This window comes from Gopherus evgoodei, chromosome 16 (assembly GCF_007399415.2).
Source record: "Gopherus evgoodei ecotype Sinaloan lineage chromosome 16, rGopEvg1_v1.p, whole genome shotgun sequence".
Classification (NCBI taxonomy): domain Eukaryota; kingdom Metazoa; phylum Chordata; order Testudines; family Testudinidae; genus Gopherus; species Gopherus evgoodei.
The window spans coordinates 12,483,696-12,509,359 of NC_044337.1; the positions used below are offsets into that span (position 1 = coordinate 12,483,696).

Here is a 25,664-nt window from a genome sequence, read left to right on the forward strand (position 1 = left end):
GGAGAAACTGGTTTTGTAGTTGGCAAGCCATTCACAGTCTCTGTTTAATCCTGAACTGACACCATCAGTTTCTCCTCCCTTGGTTTTCACACTTCAGCTGCTAGAAGAGGGCCTCATCCTCCCTGATTGAACTAACCTCATTATCTCTAGCCTGCTTCTTGCTTGCTTATATATATATACCTGCCCCTGGAAATTTCCACTACGTGCATCCGACGAAGTGAGTATTCACCCACGAAAGCTCATGCTCCAAAATGTCTGTTAGTCTATAAGGTGCCACAAGACTCTTTGTTGATGAGATGAAGGACTTTGGTATCAAGGCAGGAAGGAGGAGCCCTAGACAAGAGTATCTGCTTCCTCCTGTTAAGCAAGGTGGAGTTATTGTGCCAGGGAGAAAGTCAGCCCTGTGCAGGGGACCGGGACAAAACTGGTGTGCCACTTAAGCCCTCAGACTAGATGCTGCAGTGGGACGTAAGTGGTTTGTGGGCCTGTGCTGGGTGAATTCCAACCCTCGTCTATAGAATTGTGTGAGTGCCACCATCCTGGTGGTGTAGATACTTAATGTAATTTTTTTTTCCACTCCTTCCAAATTTTGCTCTATTTGCATTCCATGCAAGAAACATGACTCTTCATTGCCAAAGCCTTCAGCAGCTGAAAACATCTCCATTTGCTGGAAAACTAGCCCCTCCCCCTTTGAAAAATATCCCAGACCTTTAGGGGAAAGAACTGCAAAAATGGGCTCTTTCTCAAGTTTGTAATGACATTTTTCAACTGAGCAAACCAACAGATTGTAATTTCTGCTTTTCTTAAGCAAATATTTTTGCGCACCTAACACTGAATGGCTTTAATTTAAAAATGCTCCCTTCACAATGTCTCATCACAAATACCATCATCTCCTAGAGGCGCTGGCATGCTGCAATTTTTCTTTACTGATCTGATAAACAGTGCAGTGTATTAAAGGGATATTTCTATTTAGAAATAATCCCACTTAAGGAAGAACAATTGGAAAGGGGATTTGTTTTTTCAACAAGATGATGACCAAAAAAGCTTACAAATTTTCTCAAAAAATAATACTCACCAAGAGTGTAGCGCCTTAGCCATCAGATTCAGCTGATTTGGATCCAGTTAAAAGACCTTGGAGTTAATTATTTTTATTTATGGGCTTCTTTATGGTGCCCATCACTGTAGTGTTTGCTCTAGAGATCAGTAGCTAAAAGCACAGGAACTGGCAAAAATCTACCATGCTGGAGACTCTGGGTGAGATTCTGGCAGCTTTGATTTCAGCAGAACCAGGATTTTACCCTCTGTTTTCTCACATGGACACAGACAAACCCTGATTGTTTCCCCCCAAAAGAAGCATATTGGAAACCTTCAGATAACTGAGAGCTCTGGTTTTGTTGAACTCCATGGGGTTGCTTCAGGCAGGGCTGTGATTAAGCCTGTACGTGGTAGTAGGGTGCACTACTTGCTCTTTCATGCTGTCATCTTGTACTCCAGAGTCTAAACTTACTTTTTGCTTTAAAATGAAAATTCCTGGCTCTTATGGTTAAGGAGAGAGCCTCTAAAAAGTGAACTAAGTGTAAAAACAACCAAGAGACATCTGCAGAACCTAAAACAATAACTGAGAGGTGTGAACTGCCCCTTTCATTTCAGCAGGGGCCAGCTCAGATACCCAATGATAATACTTTTACATGTCAGCCCTGTGGACAGTTTCACAGCTCATGGAAGAAAGAGAGAGTAATGTATCAAGATCAGCACAGTCTCCTGTGTGTGACATCTGGCTCATTTTGGCACCACCAGTGAAGGGGCTTGGGTGATACTGCCACTTTTTTCCCTCTCCCAATTAAGGAAGAGTCCAGGCCGAGGAGTTTAGCAGATCCCATGGACATCTGAGCTCCACCTGCCCATAGCTATCTCATCATAGACCCTTAGGGATGCAGCATACACCAACAGAAGGAGGAATTTTGCTGATGTAAGAACACCACCTCCTAGAACGATATTAGCTATGCCAACAGAAGTGTGGTTATATCAGCATAACTGCGTCTACATTGGAGGTTTTGTCAGAGGAGAGGGGGTTCCCACTCCTGATCAACACAGTTATGCTGGTATAAATTTGAAGTGGAGACCAGGCCTGAGGCACAGAGAGATTAAGAGATGTGGCCTGATGTCACATATCAAGTTGGTAGCAGAACTGGGAATGGGTATTCAGGAGGCCCAACTCCCCATCTGTTGCTCTCACTACTAGAGTTTGTTGCCTCCACACTCGGGCGCACAGTGAAAGGATTCCCATTAGAAATATGAATTGTGGGTGTACTGCAAGACTGGACTTGTGGTATTCAGCACTGATAAAGTGCAGCAGTAGTCCAACCTGCTGTCATACTTCTGGGACAACTGTCATTCTAGCTCATTGATCAGTGCATAGGCTTGGAGAAGTTCTGGCAAAAAAAACAAAAATCCAACAACTGTGGAACAAAGAGGGGAGTTCCATGGGCTGGAGACAACAGGTAGAGGAATCGAGTACTCTGGAGCAGAGACGATAACTTTATGGAGGATTAATAGCCCCTCTTTTTGGGATGCTCTTTTGAGATGTATGGCTCATGCAGAACAGAGTCGCTGTATTCAGGAACCAGAATGCAATAGGTCTGAATTGCTCTTGGAGCAGAGACCTCTAAGGCACGTGTCAGATCCAAGCTGAGAAACGCTGCCTGTGACCAGGCCTGTTACATGTTGATACTTTTGTTTAGCCAAAAGATATCCATTCGAACCCATCTGCTTCCACAGCGTCATTAGTGGTGAAAGGCCGGAGAGACCGCTAGTCTAATACAGGAAGATGGACTGGTACCTATATACTGATGAAAACTTCAAGTTCCAATTGCCCAATTGTACAAACTTTTTTTTTCAATGATTGTCCAGCTGCTGTTAATTCCTGTCAAATCCAGGCTATCACCTGGCCCATAGTTACCGGTGCTCCTACTAAAACCCTGAATCCCTGGGCTCCCGTTTTCCAGCTGATGAAAAGGAGCTGAGAGATGTCCCTGTAAAACTACTACTGTCTCATTCCTTGTCTTTCACACATTCCATGCACTTCCAGAGCTATCCTGGGCACAGTGTAGGGACCTAGCAGTCTGCTATATTTAACTACCTTTCACTTCCAGTGTCTGACTTCCCACAGCCCAGTTTACCTGTGCTTTGTGTGCATGGATGGGTTGTAGGTCTTGTATGAGAGATTGAGAATAGGTGTAAACAGCAGTCCTATATCTGCGTGTCTTGCTGTCCATGGATCCCTCTGTATTTGTGCATTTGAGTCTATTCCCATATACTGTTAATAGGTCTGTGTGTAATGGGGTCTGTTTTTATATATGTCTATACATGTGAATTGTAGCAATAATAATACAAATAGATCAAATGTGTGTGTAATGAGCAGAAAGACACCTAACAAGTAAGTAGAAAATAAAACCAGTAATTGTCAATACACTTCCAGTCTAGTAGGGATGCTAGTTAACTAAGCAATGGCTCCAAAACACAGCCACTTTCCAGAGCCATTATTCTAAACAGCACTTACAGAGTTATCCAAATCCATTTTAAATGTATTCACTGCTGGCGAAAGGTGCTTGATTGAGAGAGTGAAAGTTCTCTCTATACATAGAACAAAATACAGCAGGGCAGCCTTCTCCACCAATGAACTGACAGGGGACACTACCAAGAGTGAAAGGACTGTACAGCCTCCATGTTTAGTCAATCCTTGCTGTCTCTTCAAAGAGGCCTGTTAGGATGCCATATTTGGTGCCATGGGCACCTTTGTGCACAGAACTCCACTGTGCGCCAAATACTTCACATATGTGACAAACAGTCATCAGATGATGGTTGTCAGTCTTCAGAGACCTAGTCTGTATATGACCTGTGACCTGACAGTTAAAAACTCTGCCTCTTCTTATACTTCCCCTCCCGGAGCTAGGCAGCCCTCTTGTCACAGAAATCCCTCCATCTCGAAGTGGTAGGTAAGCCTCAGTTTCATGTCAAAGGCGCCTCAGGAACAATCTTAAGCTTGCTCCTGCTCTGTCACAGTGCTGATGATGGGAGCTTATTTTGTCACACCTCATGGTCCATTGGATTACTGCTTAAACATCCTTCCTGTGTCTCTGCTCCCATAGGACTAGAACTGGAGGGGTAAAAGGACTGTTACCTGGCACCATCACCAGAGATGGGCTCCAGTTATCATGCTAGGGGCATGCACAATGGTTGCTGGGTAGAACTTTTACTTTAGTCTCTCATGGTTCTTTGGGTTTCTCCACTCTCCTAGGGACCAGAAGGGAAACCAGGCAAACAGGGAGAAAAGGGCAAAAACGGCCAGAAGGTAAGAGACCATTGCCAGTGTTTCCTCCTTTTCATTCTCATCTCTTTGCTTCTTTAATGTTTTATTTCATTTTCTGTCAATAATCTGTAAACGTCTCTTCCACAGGGCAGCAAGGGCTACCAGGGGCAGCTGGGCGAGACGGGCCCCCCAGGGAAGATGGGGACAAAAGGGACTCAAGGCCTGAAAGGATCCAGAGGTACCCTGGGACCTATGGTGAGAATAGACCTGCAATTGACTGAGTGCAACCCAAAGTGACCTGTGGTAGGGTGTGCATGGAGGGGGCTGGGGCAGCTCTGGGCCTTGGGAGACAGAACAGAAGCACGGGGAGAAGGTGAGGCAGAGAGAGGGATTCAAATTTACATTATTTTACTTCTTTTTGATGGTTTAAATTAGAGCTGATCGAAAATTTTCTAGCAAAACTTTCCTTTGAAAACAGAAAATAGATTCCCCCCCCAAAAAATGAAAATATTTACAAGGAAAGTTTTTGTTGGCTTGTTTATGCTAAAACAAAAATCAGATTTTTCTATGAAAAAGCAGAAAAAATATTTGGATAAGATGGGGGGAGGTTGAGGGGGTTGCCTTTTCCTCCCATTTTTTCTCTTTCCTCCTTTCCAGTGGCAAATTATATTAGGGACAAAAAGGAGAGAGAAAAAGTGGAAGGTGGGGGTAAAAGAAAAAACTACAACATTTTCCATTATAAAATCTGAAAAAAAGGTTTTGGTTTTACATCAAAAAACTCAAAAATTTTCACAAGAATTTTTTTTCCAACATTTCCCATGGAAATATTTTTCCAACCAGTTCTAGCTTTAGCTGATCTTAATAATTTTCTACTTTGCCACATGAGAAGGAATCTCTCAAGTTTTCATTGTGTCGATAGCAGATGCAGCCAGTTAAGGATGCATTGCAGTTTTATATTTACTTTCTCCTCTCAAGTCTAACTATTGGGAAAATATTTCTGGAAAAGGGAATGAGTTGAGAAGCTATATTTGCTCAGAGCATTCCCTTTGAGACTGCATATTCATGGTGAGCCGCTTCCAAGTCAAACTGTTTTATTACATGGAACTGACTTGGACTTGTGCCCCAGCCATACACTCACTCTTGATCCACTATCTGGAACACTTGCAATTAGCACAGATAGAACATGATAAAGGTTTTGGGTGTGGTGCTGGGGTGAGGCTGGGAGAGAGAACAGCAGCAGTATGGTAGAAGGAGAAGAAAATTCAGTTGCCTTAAGATTGTCAGACCAAACAGTCGCAACAGGCAACAAATATTTCTTCATATATATCCAACCAGCAGGGTAACTATCATGACTGAGTCATGGGCGGTCAGACCTAATGATCAGAGCAGGAGTCAGGCTGAGTCAGGTACCAGAGGGTCAGAGTCCGAGAGAGGCCCCAGGGCAAACCAGGAGTCAGGCGTCAGTAGGGAGCATTGTCCATTACCAGGAGATCAGAGCCTAAGATAGGCTGGAGGGTAAACCAAGAGTCCTGCATCAGGAGGTAGGCACAGTCAGAAGCTGGAGTCTAGGATCTCTCATGCACAGGGTCTAAAGCGGGACAGGCGGACAATCTGTATGGTGGTTTGGACGATTCCCTGTCATGGCTTCCTGTCTTAAGTACCAGTGCCAGATAATCTGTGGGCTCTGAGGAGCTGCCACTCAGGTCCTGCTGGGTGGTACAGCCTCCTGGACCCAGCCTCCCAGGGTCCTCCTGCAGGAACATCCCTAAGCCTCCTGTGGAGGTGTCAGTGGCCCAGAACCCCTGTGGTTCCAGGCTGTAGCCCTGCAGGTTCTTATAGTAATTGCTTAAGTATCACTTGCCTCCTCTGATTTAATCTGTAGACATACTGAAAAGACAGGAAGGAACCAGGAATTGCAGAGATGTTTCAGAACGGTAGCACTGAGTGACTGAGCAACAGAGATTCTGCTATGGTTTTTAAGGCCTCCATTAAAAGTTATGGTCTTTCCAATAGATCCTCTCTGCAGACTGTTTTGGCAGAGTCTCCATGGATTGTTTCAGGGAAGCAGATTAATGTCTGAGCAGCAGTCTGTTGGACTGAGTGTATCTTTTCAATCTGTCCTTGAGGAAAGGGTTAAAAATATGATGAAAAAGTGGAAGATTTGTAAAGTCTAATGAGACTTTTCAGTTTCTGACCAGCAAGGTGAGATCCAGAACAGGTCATGTGAGTGGATCCTGTGGGCAGAACTCTCCTCGTGGCACACTCAAGCAGCTCCTTGGACTTGTATAGGACTCACATTGGTGGACGCCTGGAGGAATTACTCAGACCTTTTGTGGGGAAACCCAACACCAGGTCTCTGAAGCAGGATACTGGAAGATCCCAAATGACTTCAAACAAGAAAAAATCTTTTTTCCCTCTAAAACAAAGCAGACTCCCATTCTGATAGATCACCAGAAAAATACTCAAATTCAGGAAGCCATCCTTTGCACTCTCTAGATTGATTATCTGCTTTCCCAGCCCATATCAGTGCATACCAGCACTTGAACTTCCAGCAGTAAAGGGGAAATGTTTAATGACCATATGATTTGTGCAATGGTTTCTAGTATCTGGAGTGACTACTCCTTGCAGCTCCTCCTGTGATTGAGAATTCTGTATTCTACCCACTGAGTAAATGAAGCATAGAAATTATTAGGGTATAAAATATAAAGCACCAGAAGGAGAAATGTGCCTGAGCTTCAGCAATTAAAATCTACTCCACTCACCACTGGCTAGAAAGGTAATAGGAGTTTGCCAGTATCTGCAGCTTAGTAGCAAAAGGCTTGCATCTAGCTTTAATCTGAAGATCAGGATTTGGAAACTCTCTTTAACCTTTTGTTCAGATTCCTAAAACATCAGCTCTTGCAACTCCCTCGTCAATTGCAGCTCAAAAGAGGACTCTTCAATGTCATCTTTGTTGCAAGGCCTGAGAACCACAAAAAACAAAAGAGGTCTTTGTATGTTTAAGGGTTCAGGCCTTCATCAGAACTGTCTCACTAAAAAACTTCACTGAAGGAATATTCAGCAAAAAAGACCCTGGATTACAAGTTAGCAAGAGAATCCAGAGGGGGCAGGTGAAGAGCAGAACATCAGCACAATGTTCACACATCACTCTTTGCTAGTTTTATGATGTATATATCCAAGAGCACTGGAACAATTTGTATAGTGGGGGTGCTGAGAGCCTTTGAACCAGACTGTAAACCCTGTGTATAATGGAGTCCACTTCAAGACAGCGGGTGTGGCAGCACCTCTAGTTCCAGTACCTATATATATATCTAGCAATTAGCAAGGCATTATCCACATTGCGTTGTCTTGAGATTTTCGTCTATATGCCCAAATGATTTGGAGAGCACCTGATTCAGGCAAGTGTTTAATTTCCAGGATACATTGGCATAAGAGGAAAGACCATGACTCTGCATTTTTAGGAGTTTATAGGAGTCCAAAAATATGAGCCAGTTGCCAACTGGAAAAGAACTGACTACTGGGATGTCGGTATTTCTGTAAATGAGCTGGGGACCTCATTGATAAACTCTTGGCAGAGACTTGGGCTGGAGGAGCTACCCTCCTATTGATTTGATAGGTGAGTGCAGAGAATACTTCAGGATGATGCTGCCATAAGGCTACCTGGTTTGCCCGAAGAATAGATGGGAGCCTTTCAGTTTAATCTCCCAAGCCTAAGGTTTGCCTGTCTTGAAAGTCCACCTTGCAGCATGTGGTTTCTGAAGACAATGACAGCAGGCTGTTCTAATGGCATTTTTCTGTGTGATTGCTTCCATAGGGTGCTCCAGGAAGGATGGGTGCTCAAGGGGAACCTGGCTTAATGGGTTATGAGGTAAGGCTGCTTTTTTGATGCTCATTCACCCATTTCCAAATCTAACAGAATAATTAGCCCAGGATGCAAAATTAACTATATTTATATTTCCATTTAGTTGGGATGACAGACAGCTTAGTACTTTATTATTCTCAGTCTGAGCTGTGGAGAATTCTTCAGATCTGGTTTTCCTCCATCTTCCAGGCATGGATGATGTCACTGCTGATGCGTCTATATTTCTCTGAAGCCTGCACGTGCAATTCGGGTGTCTCTGTAGTCAGCAATACAGGATCCTCTCACAGAAGTGACTCCATTTTTACAATCCTGTCATATGTTTTCTATTCTCCCACAGGGGCATGCAGGACCACCAGGTCCAATCGGACCACCAGGGCCAAAAGGGGAAAAGGTAAGGTCAGATTTCATGCAGTTTAGCTGTCTCCAGTTCTGCATATGCCAGTACTGCCCCTACTCAGATAGCAGCACCCATTCCAACCGAAGCACCAGGGCACAGCTCCCACAGACCCATTCAAATAAACACTAGCACTTGTAATGCAACACAAAGATCATGTGAAAAAGCACCATAGATATGCAGACGTGTGGCCTGGGAAACAAACTGAGACATCTTGTGCCAAAACACAGGCTTCTACTGCTTGAGCTGAAAAAGACTCTTGATTTAACCATCATCAATAATAGCAGCACTAGTTACATTGTATCCTCTCTCATTCTCCCACTGATGTGCTAGACCAGGCCCGCACAACATGCGGCTCGGGGGAGCTCATTGTGCGGCCCCCAGTGGGTGACTAGGCAAGCAGCGGGTGAGGGAGGGGGGCTGAAGGGGCGGGCGGGCAGTAGTGGGGCTGAGTAGGCGAGCTAGAGGGATGGGGGGCTGAGGAGGCGAGCGAGCAGTGGCTGACCTGTTCTACTGATCTGCTCTGGTTCCCATCCGCTCTCCAAGGATTGCAGCTGTCTGGAGGTGCTGCCTTCCACGCCTTCCTCAGTCACACCTCATTCATTCAACAGGGCAACTGATTACAAAGTTGGGGGAAGAGCTTGTTCTACTTCTAGCAAAAAGACATTTTTCTTTTACCTTAATTATACTACCTTAGGGGCCTGTTATAACATATTACCAAGGTTCAATACCGCTGTTTCGGTGGGGCAGCGCTGGGGAAAGAGGGTTTGTTTCTGTGGGGTGGGTGGTGCTGCGCGGCGGGGGGTATTTCAGGGGGGCTGGTTGGCGCTGGGGGGGTCTTGTGTTTTGGGGAGCTTGGCGGCGCTGGGGGGGGTTCGGCAGGGCCGGGGGGGAGGTCGGCCCTCAGCTGTTTTCTTTGGAGTAATATGGCCCTCGCCGCTTTACGAGTTGTGCAGGCCTGTGCTAGAAGCAGCAGTTCTCAAACTGTGGGTCGGGATCCCAAAGTGGGTCTCGGCCTTGTTTTAATGGTCATCAGGGCTGGCTTAGACTTGCAGGGGCTCGAGACCAAAGCCCGAGGGCTTCAGACCTGGGTGGCAGGGCTCAGGTTACAGGCTCCCTTTCTGGGGCTGGAACCCTTGGTCTTCAACATTGCCCCCCCCTCCCCTGCAACTAGATGACCGGGCTCAGGCTTCAGTCCTCACTCCTGGTGTTGGGTAGTAAATTTTGTTGTCAGAAGAGGGTCGCGGTGCAATGAAGTTTGAGAACCCCTATGTTAGTGGATGAGCATTAGAAACTGATAAATACTTGGACAAGTCTCGCATCCCATCCAGCAAAGGGCAGTGGTGCCAGTTAGGATACATCTATACAGCAAAAAAACAAAACAAAACATGGCAGTGAATCTCAGAGCCCAGTCAACTGACTCAGGCTTGTGTAGACATTCAGGCTCAGGAACCCGGCAAGTGAGGAGTGTCTGAGTCACTCCTATCTTCAGCCTCGCAGTGCGAGCCCAAGTCAGTTGACCAGGTGTGGCTCTGAGGATCTCTGCCACAGAGTTTGGGGGAGGGGGAGATTCTTATTTTTGCTGTGTAGACGTACCCAAACACACAAGCCAGTGCATTATCAGTGCAAGTCAGGATCAGGGCACACAATCCACCAGGACACCATTCCCAGGCACCCATGCTCTCTTGCATCTCTGAAGGGGCCCATAGACATGAATATTGGGGGCATTTCCTAGTTCCACAGAAATTCTACTGAATCCCCAAGGTGAAAGAAATTAGATCAGTAGGTTTTGTGGTCAAGTCAAACTAACGCCCTGCACACATGCCTCTAAAACTGTCTGCTCTTGGAAAATCTTCCTGCTGTTTCGGGTTGTTCCAGCCTGTTACATTTCGTAAGTGAAGCACAAATGGTTTTCCCTTCCCTTCTCCCATCCCATTTTACTCGTAGCCTCTCACGCCCATGACTTGTTTGTCCACTTACACCCCTTGACAAGCGCCTTGACTGCAGCTGGAATGACAAAGCCCTTGTTCCACTGCTGCATTCTTTCAAGGCTTTTGCTGAGTCAGCTTGAATGTACCCAGTTCAGGCTGGAGAAGTGACTCATATTTTAGTGGCTTCCTCTCGGCACAGCTTGCTGCTCAGTGCTCTGAAGATGATCCCAGCTGGCTTTGGCTGTACTTGCATTGTTGCTGGAGCCAATCACATGTCTGTCAGTAGCTACAGCAGCAGCTTTCTTCCCCCCCTGTGCAAGAAGGAAAAGAGTAGTAATTTGAAGTGGTTGCAAATGGGAACCTACCTTGAGAAAAGTTGCTTGAATTTTTATTGATCCTGGTTTTCTACCCCACTGTACTTAGTGCTCCTATCGCAGGAAGCACTCAATGAATGGTATGAATTATTGGCATCCCTCAGCACTTGTGTTATTGCAGATGGTCATGGTCGCAGACATGCATCTGCAGGCAAGAGTTTCCTTCCTTAGAGGGACTCCTGAGATTCTAAGAAGAGATCTCATGGGTACATCTTTGCCAGGACTTTGAACCCATCATACCAAGTCAGGATCCCAAGTGGAAAGGCACCCATAGCTAGGCCATTCTACCTTTGTGTGTCTAGAGATTCTTTACATTGACATGAGTCTCTGAGACATGTGAGTTGCTCTCCTTTTACACTGTGACTGACTCCACTGCAGAAGTAGTGAGGAAAATCTAAGGGATTAGGAGAGCATCCAGTTGTTGAATTTAGATACACTCACAACCCAGAGATGCCACTCCAGGCATGATTATTATTGGTGCCACTGAGAATTCCTGCACTGCTCTCTCTGCTCCCTTCCAACCTTGAGCTGCATCTCTGGCATTGGGGCATCTGATCATTTCTCTGGTACTCCCTTATCTCCACCACCAGCTTGCTGAGTAGCTTCTGCATCTTTGTTTTTATTGCCACCCCATCCTCTTTTTGTCCTACCTCTTAGCTTCCCAAGCCTTCCCATAGTGTTCTCCATTTGTACCAAGATGAATGGCCCCTAGCTTCTGTGTCTCCATTAAGTGGCATCCATTCTCCAAGAGGTCTTCTGCCATCATCTAACTCAAAGTAGCAAGGCTAGAACTTTCCACCAAGCACAAGCCAAGATGCAGGATTTGTTGTGTCTAAACCACCCAAGACTGATGGCTATCCAGCCTCCTTTTGAAAACCTCCAATAAAGAAGGTTCCACAACCTCCCTAGGCAGTCTGTTCCATTGTCCTACTGTTCTTACAGTTTGTTACACATTGCCCTTTGAGAGACTGGCCCAGGGTTCCAGACACATTAGATACAGGAGGCTTCAGTGTCCAATGCAAAACAGTGAGTAACATGCACCATAAGTAAAAAGAGCCAGTGTCTCTGAGCAGTGAAATACAGAGGAGAATGAGATGTGTGCAGATATTTGACTTTGTAATGTATAGTCATTATTGCTGATTTATCCCTACATACTGCAAATTTTAAGCTAATCCAAGGTGCCCACCTCAGTATTTAATGTTCCCCAAAATCCTTAACCTGAATAGATATGCTTGCCAATCCCTCCTGCTCTATAGCTGTCAATTTGCCAGAATCACCCTTGGCAATTGGCCCACCCAGCCTCAAGAGACTTGCCAACCTGCAATCGCTATGCTTGGCAAACTGTCCGACACCAGACAACTGCTAGCTGTGCTCTAAACCCTCACAATTATCAGGCAATGCTTCTGCTGCTGGGATTGGGAACTGCTTTGGAGGCTAAGCACTGACAAAGATGCTCCTGCCATCTCAAGTGGACTGGGCTACCACATGTTAATCCGATGGCACAGGTTACAGTACCAGTAATCAATTTCCAGGGGGTCAGGAATAGCAGGGATACACAAAAGGAGCAACTGCAGAAAGACTACAAGAATAAACAGCAGAGGCATTAAGGAGAGAAAATGTATGCCAAAATGTTGCTGTTCTTAAACTGAACAGATGCTATTGGAAGGCACCATACGAGAGGCAATATACTTACATAGCATTTACCAGGCACTTTTCAAAATTAATTTGTATACAGGGGTCATTTCATCCTCCAGTGAAATGCAGCCACCTCTGGGTTAAATGCAGGAAGTGAAAGTGAATCCCATGGTCAGCTGGGAAATGCGGGGGAATGGAATTACCCAAATTGGAATTTGGCCAGGATGTCACATTAGGGAGGTGGCTGCCTGATTGGCCCCTGGCTCTTGTTCCCTAGCTGGTCAGCTGCTCTCTTTGATGTCAGTTTCTTTGAATGGACTATGTCGTGATGCAGTAGTTAGGTGGGCCCTGCTGCCTCGTGGGGGAGAGAGACCACCCTGGGACAGAATGACACTTCTGACAGGCTCATGTGCCCCAGGGATATATGTACAGTTTGGGAATCTCTGCTCTTGTTCAAACAGGAATTAATTCAGGGCAGTCCTATGAGCTATGTTATACAGGAGGTCACACTAGAATCGGATGATCACAGCAGTCCCTTCCTGCTTTGGACTCTGAATCAGAGCATTACAATATCTCTGCTGCCAAGTACCCTGGGAACTTTTAGTGACCCCAAGCGGTCAAGACCTCTGTTTTACATCTTACTTGAAAGATGGCACCCCCATCAGCACAGTGATGCCTTAATCCCATCCTGGGCATTGGTTTCATAGTGATAAGGGAAAAGTAACATTACTTGCTGAATCACCAGCACCACTTCCTGGAGCACGTAGGTGTCTCATGAGGGCCTCTCATCTAAGTCCTAGCCTCGACCATCACTCCTTATCTTATAAGAACTGCCTGGATCACAGCACATGAATACATATGTCAGGATCCTTCCCCAAGACCACGTGTAACCTTAACACCAAAAGAGGAAGAATTCAAACCTTGGAGATGAGAGTGAAGGGAAAGCTGCAGAGGAAAGAAATGGGCCTGTGATTGCTCTGTGACTTTTTAAACTCCGTAGGAAATTAGCAGAGCAGAAGAAGAAGGGTATTTAATGGTGGAGAAAGTCTGCCCTTTTCCAAAGCAGTAATTAGCCTGAAGATAGCCATTATTTCGGAATTGAGTTCCACAGCGCCATCCCAGCTAATTGTTCTTCTGGATTTTAGTACACTCACAGCTCCTCAAAGAGGCCTTGCTCAGAGCAGACGCCTGCATTTGGCAGCCGCTTAGGACTGTCCAGATGAGATCCTTTTAAAAATTACAAACTGGTGTATCTCACTTTGGGAGGGGAGCCAACAACAACAAGCCTTCCCTTTCCCTCCATGCATTTTCCATTTGTATCCCAACTTGTTTACTTTGCTGCTCTTTGCTGTAACCTTTTTTTTAACTGCAACTTTCCAAAGAATTAGCAAAGACCTTTAATCTCCCTCTCTCTGAGAGTAATCTAAACGTCAAGAAGTCCTAGAGAAGATCAGCCCTGCGGTACTGGAATTTATCAATCAAGCTCAAGAACCCTGTAGCATCCAGGAGCTGTTGAAGACCTGGAGGGAGATGTCTAGTATGTATGAGATCTAGAGCATCGTCCCTCTATTCTAGGCACCAGCTACAGAGATCATGACACTCTATGAAGAAGTCCCAAGTTTAGAACTTTCGCTGAACTGAGCCTTGATCATGAACCTGAAATGGAAAGGCATCCACAACCTCTTTGGAGAGAAGTATCCAATATCAAGCCATCTGCATCCTGATATCTACATTCAGATTCTTATCTGAGACTGGGGAGCTGTGGCTTTATATCCATATTTCCTGAGGGTCCCTACTACTCCAACAGTGGCTAGAAAGTAGATCAGTTGTAAGATATTTAGCTGTTGACTTCATGTAAGAAGTCCTTTCACAGTGGCATCTCTGAGGGCAGTGTGGAAGGGACTTATTAGACATATTTTATTTCTTATTTTTAATCAGCCACCCAAGTCTCTCCATTTATTGCCCAACTCTATATCCATGAGCAGTCCTTGCACAGCTTCTCTCTATATTCCATTCCTCAAGAATCCTACTGAATCCCCAAACATGTTATCTCTTAAAAATGTAAACATAAATGTAAACCTAACCCACTCCAAATCCTTGGCGTAAGATAGTGAATTTTGGAATGGCAGAACCCAGAGAAAGGGAAGAATGCCATTATCTCTAAGAATATAATGGAGGGGATATGTATTGCTTAGTCGGCATCTTCTTAGCATATGCACAATGTCCCTCAAGTGGCACATGACCAGGATTAATCACCGAATTTGATCCACTGGTTGGATCATTAGCTTCCCTGGCTTGGGCTGGGTCCTGATGGGGTGTGCGATGTGAACAGTGATCTGAATACCACCAAATGCAGTGTCACAAAACTTTTAGGAATCTAACTCTGCCAATCTGCAAAAGTTAATCTTGGTGCAAGCCCTCTTTATCCTTGAACTGAAAGTCTGCGCTAAAGCTTGGCACATCCTCCATCACCTGTGCCACAGTCACACTTGTAAACGTTTCCCTACACCCGCCCTCAGAAAACGAGCTGTTGGTAACAGCCGCACTCTGCTGTCCAGTTGCAGTTGGAACTGTCTGAAGCTGAGCATCATCAATTGCATACCCGCCATTGCCAAAAGTCAAGAACAGACAAACAGTTCTGCATGTCGTCTTCCAGGTGGCAGCATCATTGAGCAATTGCCAAATGTTTGGGGCATCATGGATACCCACAGCACCATAGAGGACTTATGGAAGAAAGATACAGGGGACCTTAATAACCACATTGGGATGGTTTGTAGAAACCAATAACCAGAGAATTACGAAGACTCTACTACTTGGCTCCACAAGATTTAACTGTGAGTTCCCGTACGTGAGAGAATGTTTGGTGCAGGAGCCCCAAAGAGTCAGAACCCAGCAGCCACCACGTGCCAGGAGAAAGGATTACCTAAATATCACAATACAACAATCCTAAGGACCTGGAACCCCAAAGGAGCTGTGAAGTGCATTAATCCTGAGGAGCAGTATGTCAAAGACTCAGCAACATCAAGTGGCCAAAAACCAGAGGAGCTGGAATGTAGCTGTCATGCGGGGAGCTAAGAAACAGACGTCTCTGAACTGGGCTCCAGAGGAAATAGGACACTGTAACCCCAAGTGATTTATGCAAGTGAATTTAAAACAGCAACAGCATCTCTGTTTTAGCAGATGGAATGCACAGTAAGGGTATCTGAGTGCCTCACTGTGAACCTGTTAGAGATGGTCAAATTGGTTCCAATCAATAAGAACCAACCCAAAATTTGGACCCAATTTTTTTGGAAGTTCAAAAGATTTGAAATAACTTTGTCCTGCTCTCCCATCCCCCTCCCTTATTTTCCAACTTTTCTGTGGTTTTTCTTCCCGACCCAGATGGAATTGGGAAGGGCAGAAATGTTGCAAGAGGGGCTTGTTGATGCAGCATTCTCAGCAGGAAATACAGGGAATAATATGAATGAGAGAGAGACACAGACACTCTCAGACCTTCCCTCAAAATTCCATCCCCGTTTGCCAAACCAAAAGAAGGATCTGAACGTCAAAGGCTAATCTCTCATCATAAATCCAATCTATCAATCATGTGCCCATCCCTAAAGTATATTTCCTCATTTTAAAGAGAGCCCAGCAGAGTTTTACCCATCAGTGCTCACTTAATACTTAGCCTGAGGCAAATTTAGCAGCATTTCATCCTTCATAATCCTTATCCAAACAGGCGCATAGGTGTGATTCGCCCTTCACTAAGCCTCACCCTCGGCAGTACCCATGTGTATTTCAAACAAATTATTTTAGCTAGACTTCCTTTAGATGGAAAAATATTGAATGGAAAGAGATCTAGAGTAACATTTTCAGAAGCAACTATGTGATTTAGGTGCCTATGTCCCTTTTTTCAAAAGGGACATAGGCAATTAGGAGCTCAAGTCCCACTGACTTTCAAAGAGACTAAGGGTACATCTACACAATTCAAAAAAAAACAAAACACCCATAGCAGTGAGTCTCAGAGCCCTGGTCTACAAGCTCAGGTTTGGGCTGCAGGGCTAAAAATAGCAGTGTAGATACTTGGACTTGGGCTGCAGCCTAGGCTCTGAGACCCCCGCCTGCCCCAGGTTTCAGAGCCCAGGCTCCCGACCAAGCCTGAACATCTACAGTGATATTTTTAGCCCCATGAGTCTGAGTCACTTGACCTGGGCTCTGAGACTGCCATGGGTCTTTTCTTGCAGAGTAGACGTAGCCTTCGGCTCCTACAAGCCAGATTGTGAACAGCTAAGAATTTACTTAGGTACCTAGTGATATTTTCAAAAGTACCTGAACATATTAGGTGCCTAATTCCTTTTGAAAGTTGATGGGAGTTGGGCATCTAGTCTACTTAGTGCTTTTGCAAATCCCACTAGATGCTTAGCTGAGTCATTAGGCACCTAAATGCCTTTGTCAGTCTTGCTCTAAGTCACTTTGGAAATGGGACTTGTGCCTAAGTGACTTCAGAGATCTTCTGAAAATGTTATCCTTAGACTTAAAGGGGCCTCCTCTCAATTTGAAATGTTGTCAATTGCTTTTTAAGGAGACTTTAATAATTTCAGGATTAGTCCTGCTTGAGGCCCCCTATTCAGATCTAGTGGGTTTGCAATCACATTTGACTATTGTTAAAGAATGTTTTTTCTCCCCTATGTTGCTGTGCAAAAGAGATGCACGGAAATGGTGTGAAACTGATTCAGCACAAAGTTCACCAGCTGAAAAGAGTCCAGAGGAATGTCTTTATATTTCTCTCATGTCATTCACCTTTGAGAATCACATTTGTAAGACTAACAAGTAAAAACAAAAACAAAAAACCTTTGAACAGAAACGTGATTATAAAGTAATTGGTGCCCTTTTAAAACAATCTTTTTATCCGATCCCTAAGACCTCATTCAAACCCCACTGAAATCATTGGGAAGGTTCCCCCTGACTTTAAAGGGCTTTGGATCGGGCCCTTAAAGGACCACCTGCCATGTATGCTGCTGGCTGTTTTAACATTAATATTTATGTCTACAGGGAGAACAAGGTGATGATGGGAAAATAGAAGGCCCCCCAGGACCACCTGGTGACAGAGTAAGATATTTTTCAGGTCCCTTCTCTAATCTTGTGGCCTGATTTTTGTGTGTGATGCACATGCAGACTAGCCAACTGTCTGGATTCTTTCCCTGATCATAGAAGATGCTGTATTTAAAGATCATGACAGATGGAGTGGACCATTGGCATTTCACATCTACTTTGAACCTTTATTGTGTTGCTGTAGGGTCCAGTTGGCAACAGAGGAGATCGAGGGGAGCCTGGAGACCCTGGCTACCCTGTAAGTCCTATTCTAAATATTTGCTTAGGAACTAACTTTGGAGAAGTTCTTCATCTGTGCAACAGGCCACAAAGATTAAAAGCTATTGTTATGTGACATCTCACCATGGTTGCTTTTTGTGAGCAGTTTATGGCTTGTTTGCTTTACTCAGGACCCAGACGAATGATTCAGATCTCTTTCCTTAAAGTGAAAGAGCAGTTGCTGAAGGCAAAGGAAAGACCAGATAGCATTAGGACCAGCATCCCACAATGTCACTCATCTGAGCTGAGCTTGCAAGGCTGAGAGAATGAGCAGGACCTTCTTTTCAGTGACTTAAATCCAGAGGAAATATCATGGGGTCTGGGGAACATGCTCAGAAGGCTTTAATGAAATCGCTCACAAGACAGCTAGGTCATGATGATGTGTGAGAGCTGAGAGTATTGGTTTGTAGCTGCTGGCACAAGGCGAGATGCTTTCAAAGGGATCCCTATTAACTTAGTGGATTGGGAGTTTCCAAAATCCTTTCAGTTAGCGGTGGGCTCTCTCAGCCAAGACCAGATTTATGAATGAGTCCCCCTTACTCCTGTCTTGTTTTTGTAGAGTCTTCCAGTCCCTCTGTCAGTAGCTTCTCAACATGATTGACTGGAGCTGGTCTGAAAAGAATCTCTTAGGGTTAGATCTTGCCTCACTACAGAAGCAGTCAGTGAGAATGATTAATTACAGAAATGTACCAAACTCTCTTATTTGTCATCTCCAAATGTCTGTCCACGAGTCCCCAGAGAAATGCTACTCACTGTAGTCTTTCGATGGGGTAACAGTAATCAATTGTTTAGTTAAACTAATGCATTGTGTATTTATGGATGCATTATGTAAGCCCTGTTTCCTGCTTAAATTGTGACATAATAGCTAGTTGTAACTCTTAGCTGCTTGTTTCCTGTGAACTATTGTACTTGGAACAGTTATCTAGCTCAGTTAATCCAAGATGGCTGTTTCCCTAAGAATGTACAAGAGGCCATGTCTATTGCCTCTTACCTGCTTTTTAAAAGATGGTATTTACAGTATGTATAGAATGTATCAACTAGCCCTACAGGGTTCAGACCTTAGTTTGTATAGTGTCTATCATACCGTATGAGTACAGAGCTATATAATACTACATACAACTAAATACAGAATAGCAGAGCTATATAATAATTGCTGAGAGAAAGAAAGTGACCTAGACAAGGGAGAGGAGATGTTTTCAGATGAGAAAATCATTGAGGCAGAGAGATACAGGGAGGCTGTTCCCGATCAGAGGGGGGAGAGAGGAGAGGGAGTGTTCAGAGTCAGAAATGAGCCCACAGTTATAGAAGGGGGAAATCTGAATTGGGAAGGAATTGGAGGAGGTAGGAGTTTAGCTTGAGGAAGGTCCTTTTGCCCAAGAAAAGCATTTGCTTCCCTGTGATACATTCATCTGCATAGCACCACTCATATACTTTGCCTTCCCGGCATTGGCAGAATACAGCTGTGTGCGTATTCTCCCACCACCCATTATCCCCCAATAGCACACTGTATGCTGTGACTGCAGCATCCACTGCTGCTTACCTATAGAAAGAGAATCTATAGAATAAACTAACATGCACAATCTCATTTATTTAAGGGTCAGGAAGGACTTGATGGGCACAGAGGAAAAGCTGGACAGCAAGGTCTACCTGTAAGACTCTATTTTATTTTATTTAATTGATTTTTAATCTGATCTTACTCTGTGTATGTGACAAATGGAGAAAGAATGGGGGAGCAGCATGGGAAAGAGGGGGGCAGAAGAAATGCACGGTGAGCTACAAACTACAATACGTGCATTTCCATATGCCAGGATTCAGTGGGGTTTTTAGGACTAGTTAGATCTATAAAATTTATGATTCCTGAAGCTGTAATCAAATTATGTCTCATGGTATATTTTATTTTTCCTATAAAACAAGTGGGGGCGGAGACAGCAGCAGCTTCCCATATTCAAATCTTGTGACACTAGACCTGCTTTACCAGACGTTTTTAATGATTAAAAGAGGACAGAAAAGCTTGGGAGATTCGTAATGTAATATGATTATATTAATATAGGGGCATTCACCTGTAAGCCACAAGTCTGAATTCAGAACTTGTGAGTAGTGACCCAAAGTGATTCAGGTTGGATGGCTGTTTGGTGACCTGTACGAAATGCTTTACATGTATCTGGACTAGATAAGAATGAGTTGGGTCTTTGTCCAGTTCCCACTGGACAAGTGTCCACATTGCATAAATCACAGTAGGCCCCCACCCCTCATTGGCAGTCTCAGCAGAGGCCGTAGATTGATTGGGTCCCCTCTCACTCCTACAGAGGCCCATCCAGGTAAGCTGAGGGGCAACGTGAGATACATTTGTCCCCTGCTGCTGCCCGTTCTGTACCTGCTCCCAGTCCGGCATGTTTAATGAAGACTAAGATCAGTTAAAAAATGAAGGCCTGATTTTTAAAACCCAAAATTCTGGGGGCTGTGTGCAAATGCACCTACTTTGTACATGTAGATGCTGTGATTGTGTGCACGTGCAAACGATTGGCCAAACCACTGACCAGGTATTTTCATGCTCAAGTACTAGAGTTTTTGCATATAATGGTGGTAATTGTGGCCTGTAAATTAGACATGCACGTGCACAGGTTTTTCTGCACTCAGCCCTGATGTTCTCAAGTTTTGAAAAATAAGCCCTAAACATTGGCTTGGCTGTCTCGCTGTTAATCATTCCATAAACAACAGTGGGGAATGTAGTAACAAACGGTGCATCAGAGCCTTCTGGCCAGATCCTTGGCTGATTTAACGCGGCATCACTTCACTGAAGTCTGTGGAGCTTTTCAATGTACATCTGCCGAAGTTCTGCTCTGTTGTGTTTACACAGCTCTTAGATGCATTCATTAGGGTGTTCTTCAAAGGAGGGTTATGAAATAAAACAATCACTTCACTTTCTACCCAGCATAGAACACTCTGCCCTACACACAGCATTGGGTGCTCCCATGTCTCCTCCTTTCTAAGTGCAATTTCAAACATGAATATATTACTCAGTTGTAAACAAATAATCCAAAAGCGTTTCAGCTCAAGGGAAGTGGCCAGAATGTCAGTGGGGTGAACACAGATGGGGTATTGTCAAGTTTCTTTCATGTCAATGCTGTTTTGCTATCCGCGCCATATTGCTCTTATTGTTACACAAACTCACATAGTAGTATAAGGCTGTTTAATAGAAATTGGAGATGCTGTGCATACCTTCACAGTACACATATGTAACAGATTCCCAAAGATATTCATTCTGTTTGTACTGTCTAGGCTTATTCTAGTTCCTGAGTTGCATCTGCTCAAAGCTTCAATGAATATCATTCCTGAAAATCATCTTATCTGGTTTCTTTCCTCTCTCCAATCAGAGCTGTAAACCCTGGAGTGCAAAAACATAGTAAAACATATTAGACAGTGTCAGTCAAATTTGAAATGACTTCCACTCTTTGTGAGGCTACAGAAAGAGTGTTATAGGTTCTATTTTTTAAGTCCAAATCTCAGTGATCTGTGACATGATTAGATGGGGTTAGGTGATCCATTTATCCTTTATAGCTCTTTGATTCTAGCCTCTGAATTGCCCCAAGATACTCAACAGAAGCAGGCAGCTCTGGAGAAGGAGGTATACAAACAGGAGGATCAGAAACAGCAGACAATTAGAAACTACAATGAGAGAGATCTGCAGACAGGCAATAACCTGCTACATCTTCTTTGAAATAAGTCTAGGGTGTCTCATGGTTAGAGAATACACATCCTGCTGCTTTTCCATCAGCAAAATCCACTACAAAAATCAGAATAGGAAGAGGGGAGGGTGCATATATGTGACGGGGAGGGGAAATGTTACAGATTTCTGAAAGGGTGATCGATTTTCTTATCTCTCTTCCTATCCCCTTCGTACCTGGCTTTGAGACATCTGAAATCTAGATTCAAGAGAGGAAGGGCTCAGGAGAGGGAAGGAGGCAAATACCATAAGCATCATCATGGGATTTGCTGCAAAAACTACTGGATCTGCTTTAAAAACCAGAGCTATAACTCTCTTCATTGTGGGGCCTGATCCTTTACCTGCTCTTTATTGTGAATCTCAAAGTCAAACAGTTATCTCAACCCAGCCCAAGCAAGGAGGAGACAATGCTGCTTCTTCAAAATAACACCCTGTTAAAACAGTCTCCGGAGATGGTCTCTTATTCCTCATTCCCCAGGAGGGCTGTGAGAGCAAAGGCTGCTCCTAGTAATTGATTCCATGTGGTCAGTGCTGTAAGGGACACAGCAAATGCTGCTCTTTATACTTCATGCAAGATGCTGCCAGAAAAGTATTTCAAACAGATTTTCTTTCTCATCTTTTCTAGGGGCATCCTGGACCACCAGGCCAGCCAGGGCCAAAGGGATCCAAAGGTGAAGAGGTAGGTTTCAGGGGGGTGGATTTATGGCACCCAAAGCTTAAAACTGAAGTGAAATCAGAACTGTCACAGTTTTTCCAAGAGTATGTGGCTTGTTCGTTGGTCTGTGGCTGGAAATGACCATGGGCTGTAAGAGGGATGTAAATATTGATTTGTATGTCCAAACCCATTAGTTTGTTGACTTCCTGGGGCTGAAGAAGATCAAGAGAAGTACAGTACTAGCACTGGGGATGAATCCCGGGCAGGCCCTTAGTTACATGCCTTGGGACCTTGGTGTGGTCCCTCTTTCCCACACCAGATCAGTTTCTACCTCTCTGGACCACAATCAGCATGTCTGCCCCTGGGGGAAATCTGAACTAGGCAAGTATCTCTCTCTCTAGCTGGGTTTCAACCATAAAACTTTTCTGTCTTAAAACCTTCCAAATCTAGAGTCCATTATCCACACAATTCTCCATTTTTCCTGCTTCTCAAAAGGTCATTCCCTCTAACTGCTCCCCCCGCAACCAAAAGAATCCACCACATTTGGTTCTATCTGAACTGAATTTATACCAATAGCTACTTCTACTTTCCTGTCTATCTCTACAGCTTTCCAATCCGTTAACCACCAGAGACTTGTTTTGCCCAAATTTAAGTGCATGACCTCAATATTCAGCTAATTCACATTCCATCCTGCAAGATATGGGAATTGGCATAATGCCAAGTAGACTAATCTACAATAGGTGATTTTAACAAAGAGTTCACCAGCCACTGCGTTCAAAGAAAGATACACCCTTTCACCCATAGTAGATCTGGAACTGCCTGTGGATCTAATGAGTAACAGTAGCTCTTGTTCTACACAGTTGGCCAGTTTTCAGAGACTTGTCTGCAGATGGAGAAGTGATATGCAAAACACTTGGTTTATTTTTTAAAAATGTGTTAGCAGATGACAGAGCTTCAAAGCTTCTGAATCCTAGCAAAGGTGATGAGGCCAAGAGTTCCGTTCATACTGCAGGAGTTAATCCTTGTTCCTAGCTAATAATCAGGACCGCATACTTGCTGCTTTGACACTTCCCCTCCTCTCATTGGCAAATCAGCATTACAGATTTTAGCCATAGGAAGCTTTTACCTCCAACTCTCCAGGACAGGGGGGAAACTATCTAATCTATCAGAGACCAGAATAAGACCTTCCCTATCTGAATCCCCTGAAGAAGGCTTGGTGGTTGGTTTTCCATGATGCTGCCAAGGAATGATGACTGGGATGACTTTTGAGCATCTCGTTGTAATGCATGTCAGTGCTGTGGTGTTCTCTCTCAAATTCATCCTCCTGCTTTATTTGTCCTCATCTGTTCTATATTAGGAAAATGTAGGGACTTTCCTTCTGGCTATTCATTCCTGCCCTCTAAAGCAGATAACCCAGAAACTCTTAGAGAACCACTTGTAATAAAACCAAATAATAATTAATCTCCTTCTGCTGTAGCAACTGACCTCATATGTCTCCTTTTTAAACTGATCTCCATTACATGGGCTAAAATGGGCTTCCCAGGTGGGACCATACTAGAATTATTTCTTTTTTTGCTTTAAGGGTCAAAAAGGAAAGCAAGGGGCACAGGGCGACGCTGGCAGCAGAGGCTCGCCGGTAGGTGAAAATTTAGCCTTTCCTTTTATGAGTCCCTGGCATCCCAATGCTTCAGTCACTAATTCTTTTGTGTTTGTAGGGTCCTGTTGGGTTACCTGGTCCTAGGGGAGTAGTGGGAAGGCAAGGTCAGGAGGGTTCTCCTGGAGTGGACGGAGTTCCTGGTAAGGATGGCACAGCTGGGCTGCAGGTAAGTTTGCTTAAGGTGTCCCAATATAAGAGTTTCAAACACTACCCCAGAGGAGGGAAGAGCAAAGGATAAAGTAGTAGAAATTGACACACCCACTGCTATAGCCATGCTGTCTTACATACACAGAGTGGGCCATGTACACCACTGCACAGACTTCACACATACAAACTCAGGCAGATGTCTCCATGTGGACGTGTGTGTCAGTAAAGTGACTCTCACAGCCAGACAAACAGGCTCTTGTATGCACAGATCCATGTGCTGTAAAATCTTGTGCATATGTGCATGCTCACACAGCCATTCATAAATGCACGCCATGCCAGCCACTCCCACCCAGTGTAGCTGTAGTCACACTGCTCTGGCTGCCTTTTCAAAGGGGTGAGCATGCCCAGAAGAATAGAGTGACTTTCTCTGTATTCTCTCCTGGACTTGTTTTATAGGGAGAACAGGGAGATGATGGGGAAGAAGGTACAACAGGGATTTCGGGAAAACGAGGGAACCCCGGCATACCTGGTCTCCCCGGAGCACAGGGGCCACCAGGATTTAAGGTCAGTTTCCACCTCACTGTGGTAGTGGGTTGGTTTTTGTTTGTTTGTTTTTAAAACAAGTGTGAACTTGGGAAGGTGGCAAGGAAGCTCACACAGCCTGTCCTGGCCCACATTGCTTTTAGGAAGCTCAGACTGCTAGACTCCTAGCAAGCATGACCAGGCACCTCCTTTGGGATGGTCTTGGATCCTTGGACGTCTGTACCGTTAGTGTCTTAGCAGGCACTACTGGGGAAGAAGCTCACACTGCTAGGTTTTCAGCTAGCACCAACAGGGCTTGAACTGCTGGAACTATTATGGTTTGGGGCACCGTTCTGAGCCAGAGGAAGCAGTGAAAGGCTTGTTTAGTGACTCCTAGATTTCACACTGGTTCTTGCCCCGACCCACGTGGCTCACAGGATACAAAGCAGACCCAGTAAGGATTTAGCCATTTGTAAAAAGAATTCCAGCTGGGTTTGGAGAGGTGGGAAGAATTTGAATCAAATTCTACTCATTTAATGCATTACCATGAAGTTGTCACTTACTGCCCCCCAGCTGCCCTGGGTAGAAATAACAGGCTGTCACCACTGATTGATACTTGAGTCTTTGCCACTGGAGCCTTGTGAGGTCGGGGAGGGAGGAAGGAGTTGAGAGGCTGGGTCTGGGACACCCCTTTGTTGTCTTTGACTTGAGAAGTCGGTTCCAGGGCAAATATTAGCTTTGTAACTTGTGGATTAAAGTTATTGAACTGAAACCTCAGAATTCCTTTAGCATTTCAGATGGATTAATCATCTGTCACAGTCTTGTTCAAAGAAGACTAAGAAATTGTGTGGGGTAGGGCAAGCAGGCCTGCAAGGGTGTAAATGAGGGGGAGCATGAATCTTACTCCTCAAATGCTACATTGCGTGCCCCTTGTACAGCTATGTTTGTAACGGCAGGTCTTGGTGAACTACCTCTAGGAACACACTGGTGTCTATTACTGGCTTCATGCTATACATCTTGTAAGAACCCAGCCCTATGTGATACATAGATGAAGTCACATCCCCTACCCCAGTGGCCAGTATTTTTCCACCTTGTCATATGCAAC

General features: G+C 44.6%; 1 protein-coding gene across 3 annotated transcripts in view; it reads left to right on the forward strand.

Moving 5' to 3' along the window:
• Positions 1 to 25,664, forward strand: part of LOC115636165 (collagen alpha-1(XXVII) chain-like) — a 226,742-nt gene that overhangs the window by 185,619 nt on the left and 15,459 nt on the right. For all 3 annotated transcript variants that reach the window (XM_030535939.1, XM_030535940.1, XM_030535941.1), the window contains exons 38-48: positions 4,298 to 4,351; positions 4,457 to 4,564; positions 8,124 to 8,177; positions 8,509 to 8,562; positions 17,537 to 17,593; positions 17,781 to 17,834; positions 19,450 to 19,503; positions 22,204 to 22,257; positions 23,816 to 23,869; positions 23,949 to 24,056; positions 24,494 to 24,601. In XM_030535939.1, coding sequence (XP_030391799.1) covers positions 4,298 to 4,351; positions 4,457 to 4,564; positions 8,124 to 8,177; positions 8,509 to 8,562; positions 17,537 to 17,593; positions 17,781 to 17,834; positions 19,450 to 19,503; positions 22,204 to 22,257; positions 23,816 to 23,869; positions 23,949 to 24,056; positions 24,494 to 24,601 — 759 coding nt within the window. The remainder of the gene's footprint in view (positions 1 to 4,297; positions 4,352 to 4,456; positions 4,565 to 8,123; positions 8,178 to 8,508; positions 8,563 to 17,536; positions 17,594 to 17,780; positions 17,835 to 19,449; positions 19,504 to 22,203; positions 22,258 to 23,815; positions 23,870 to 23,948; positions 24,057 to 24,493; positions 24,602 to 25,664) is intronic.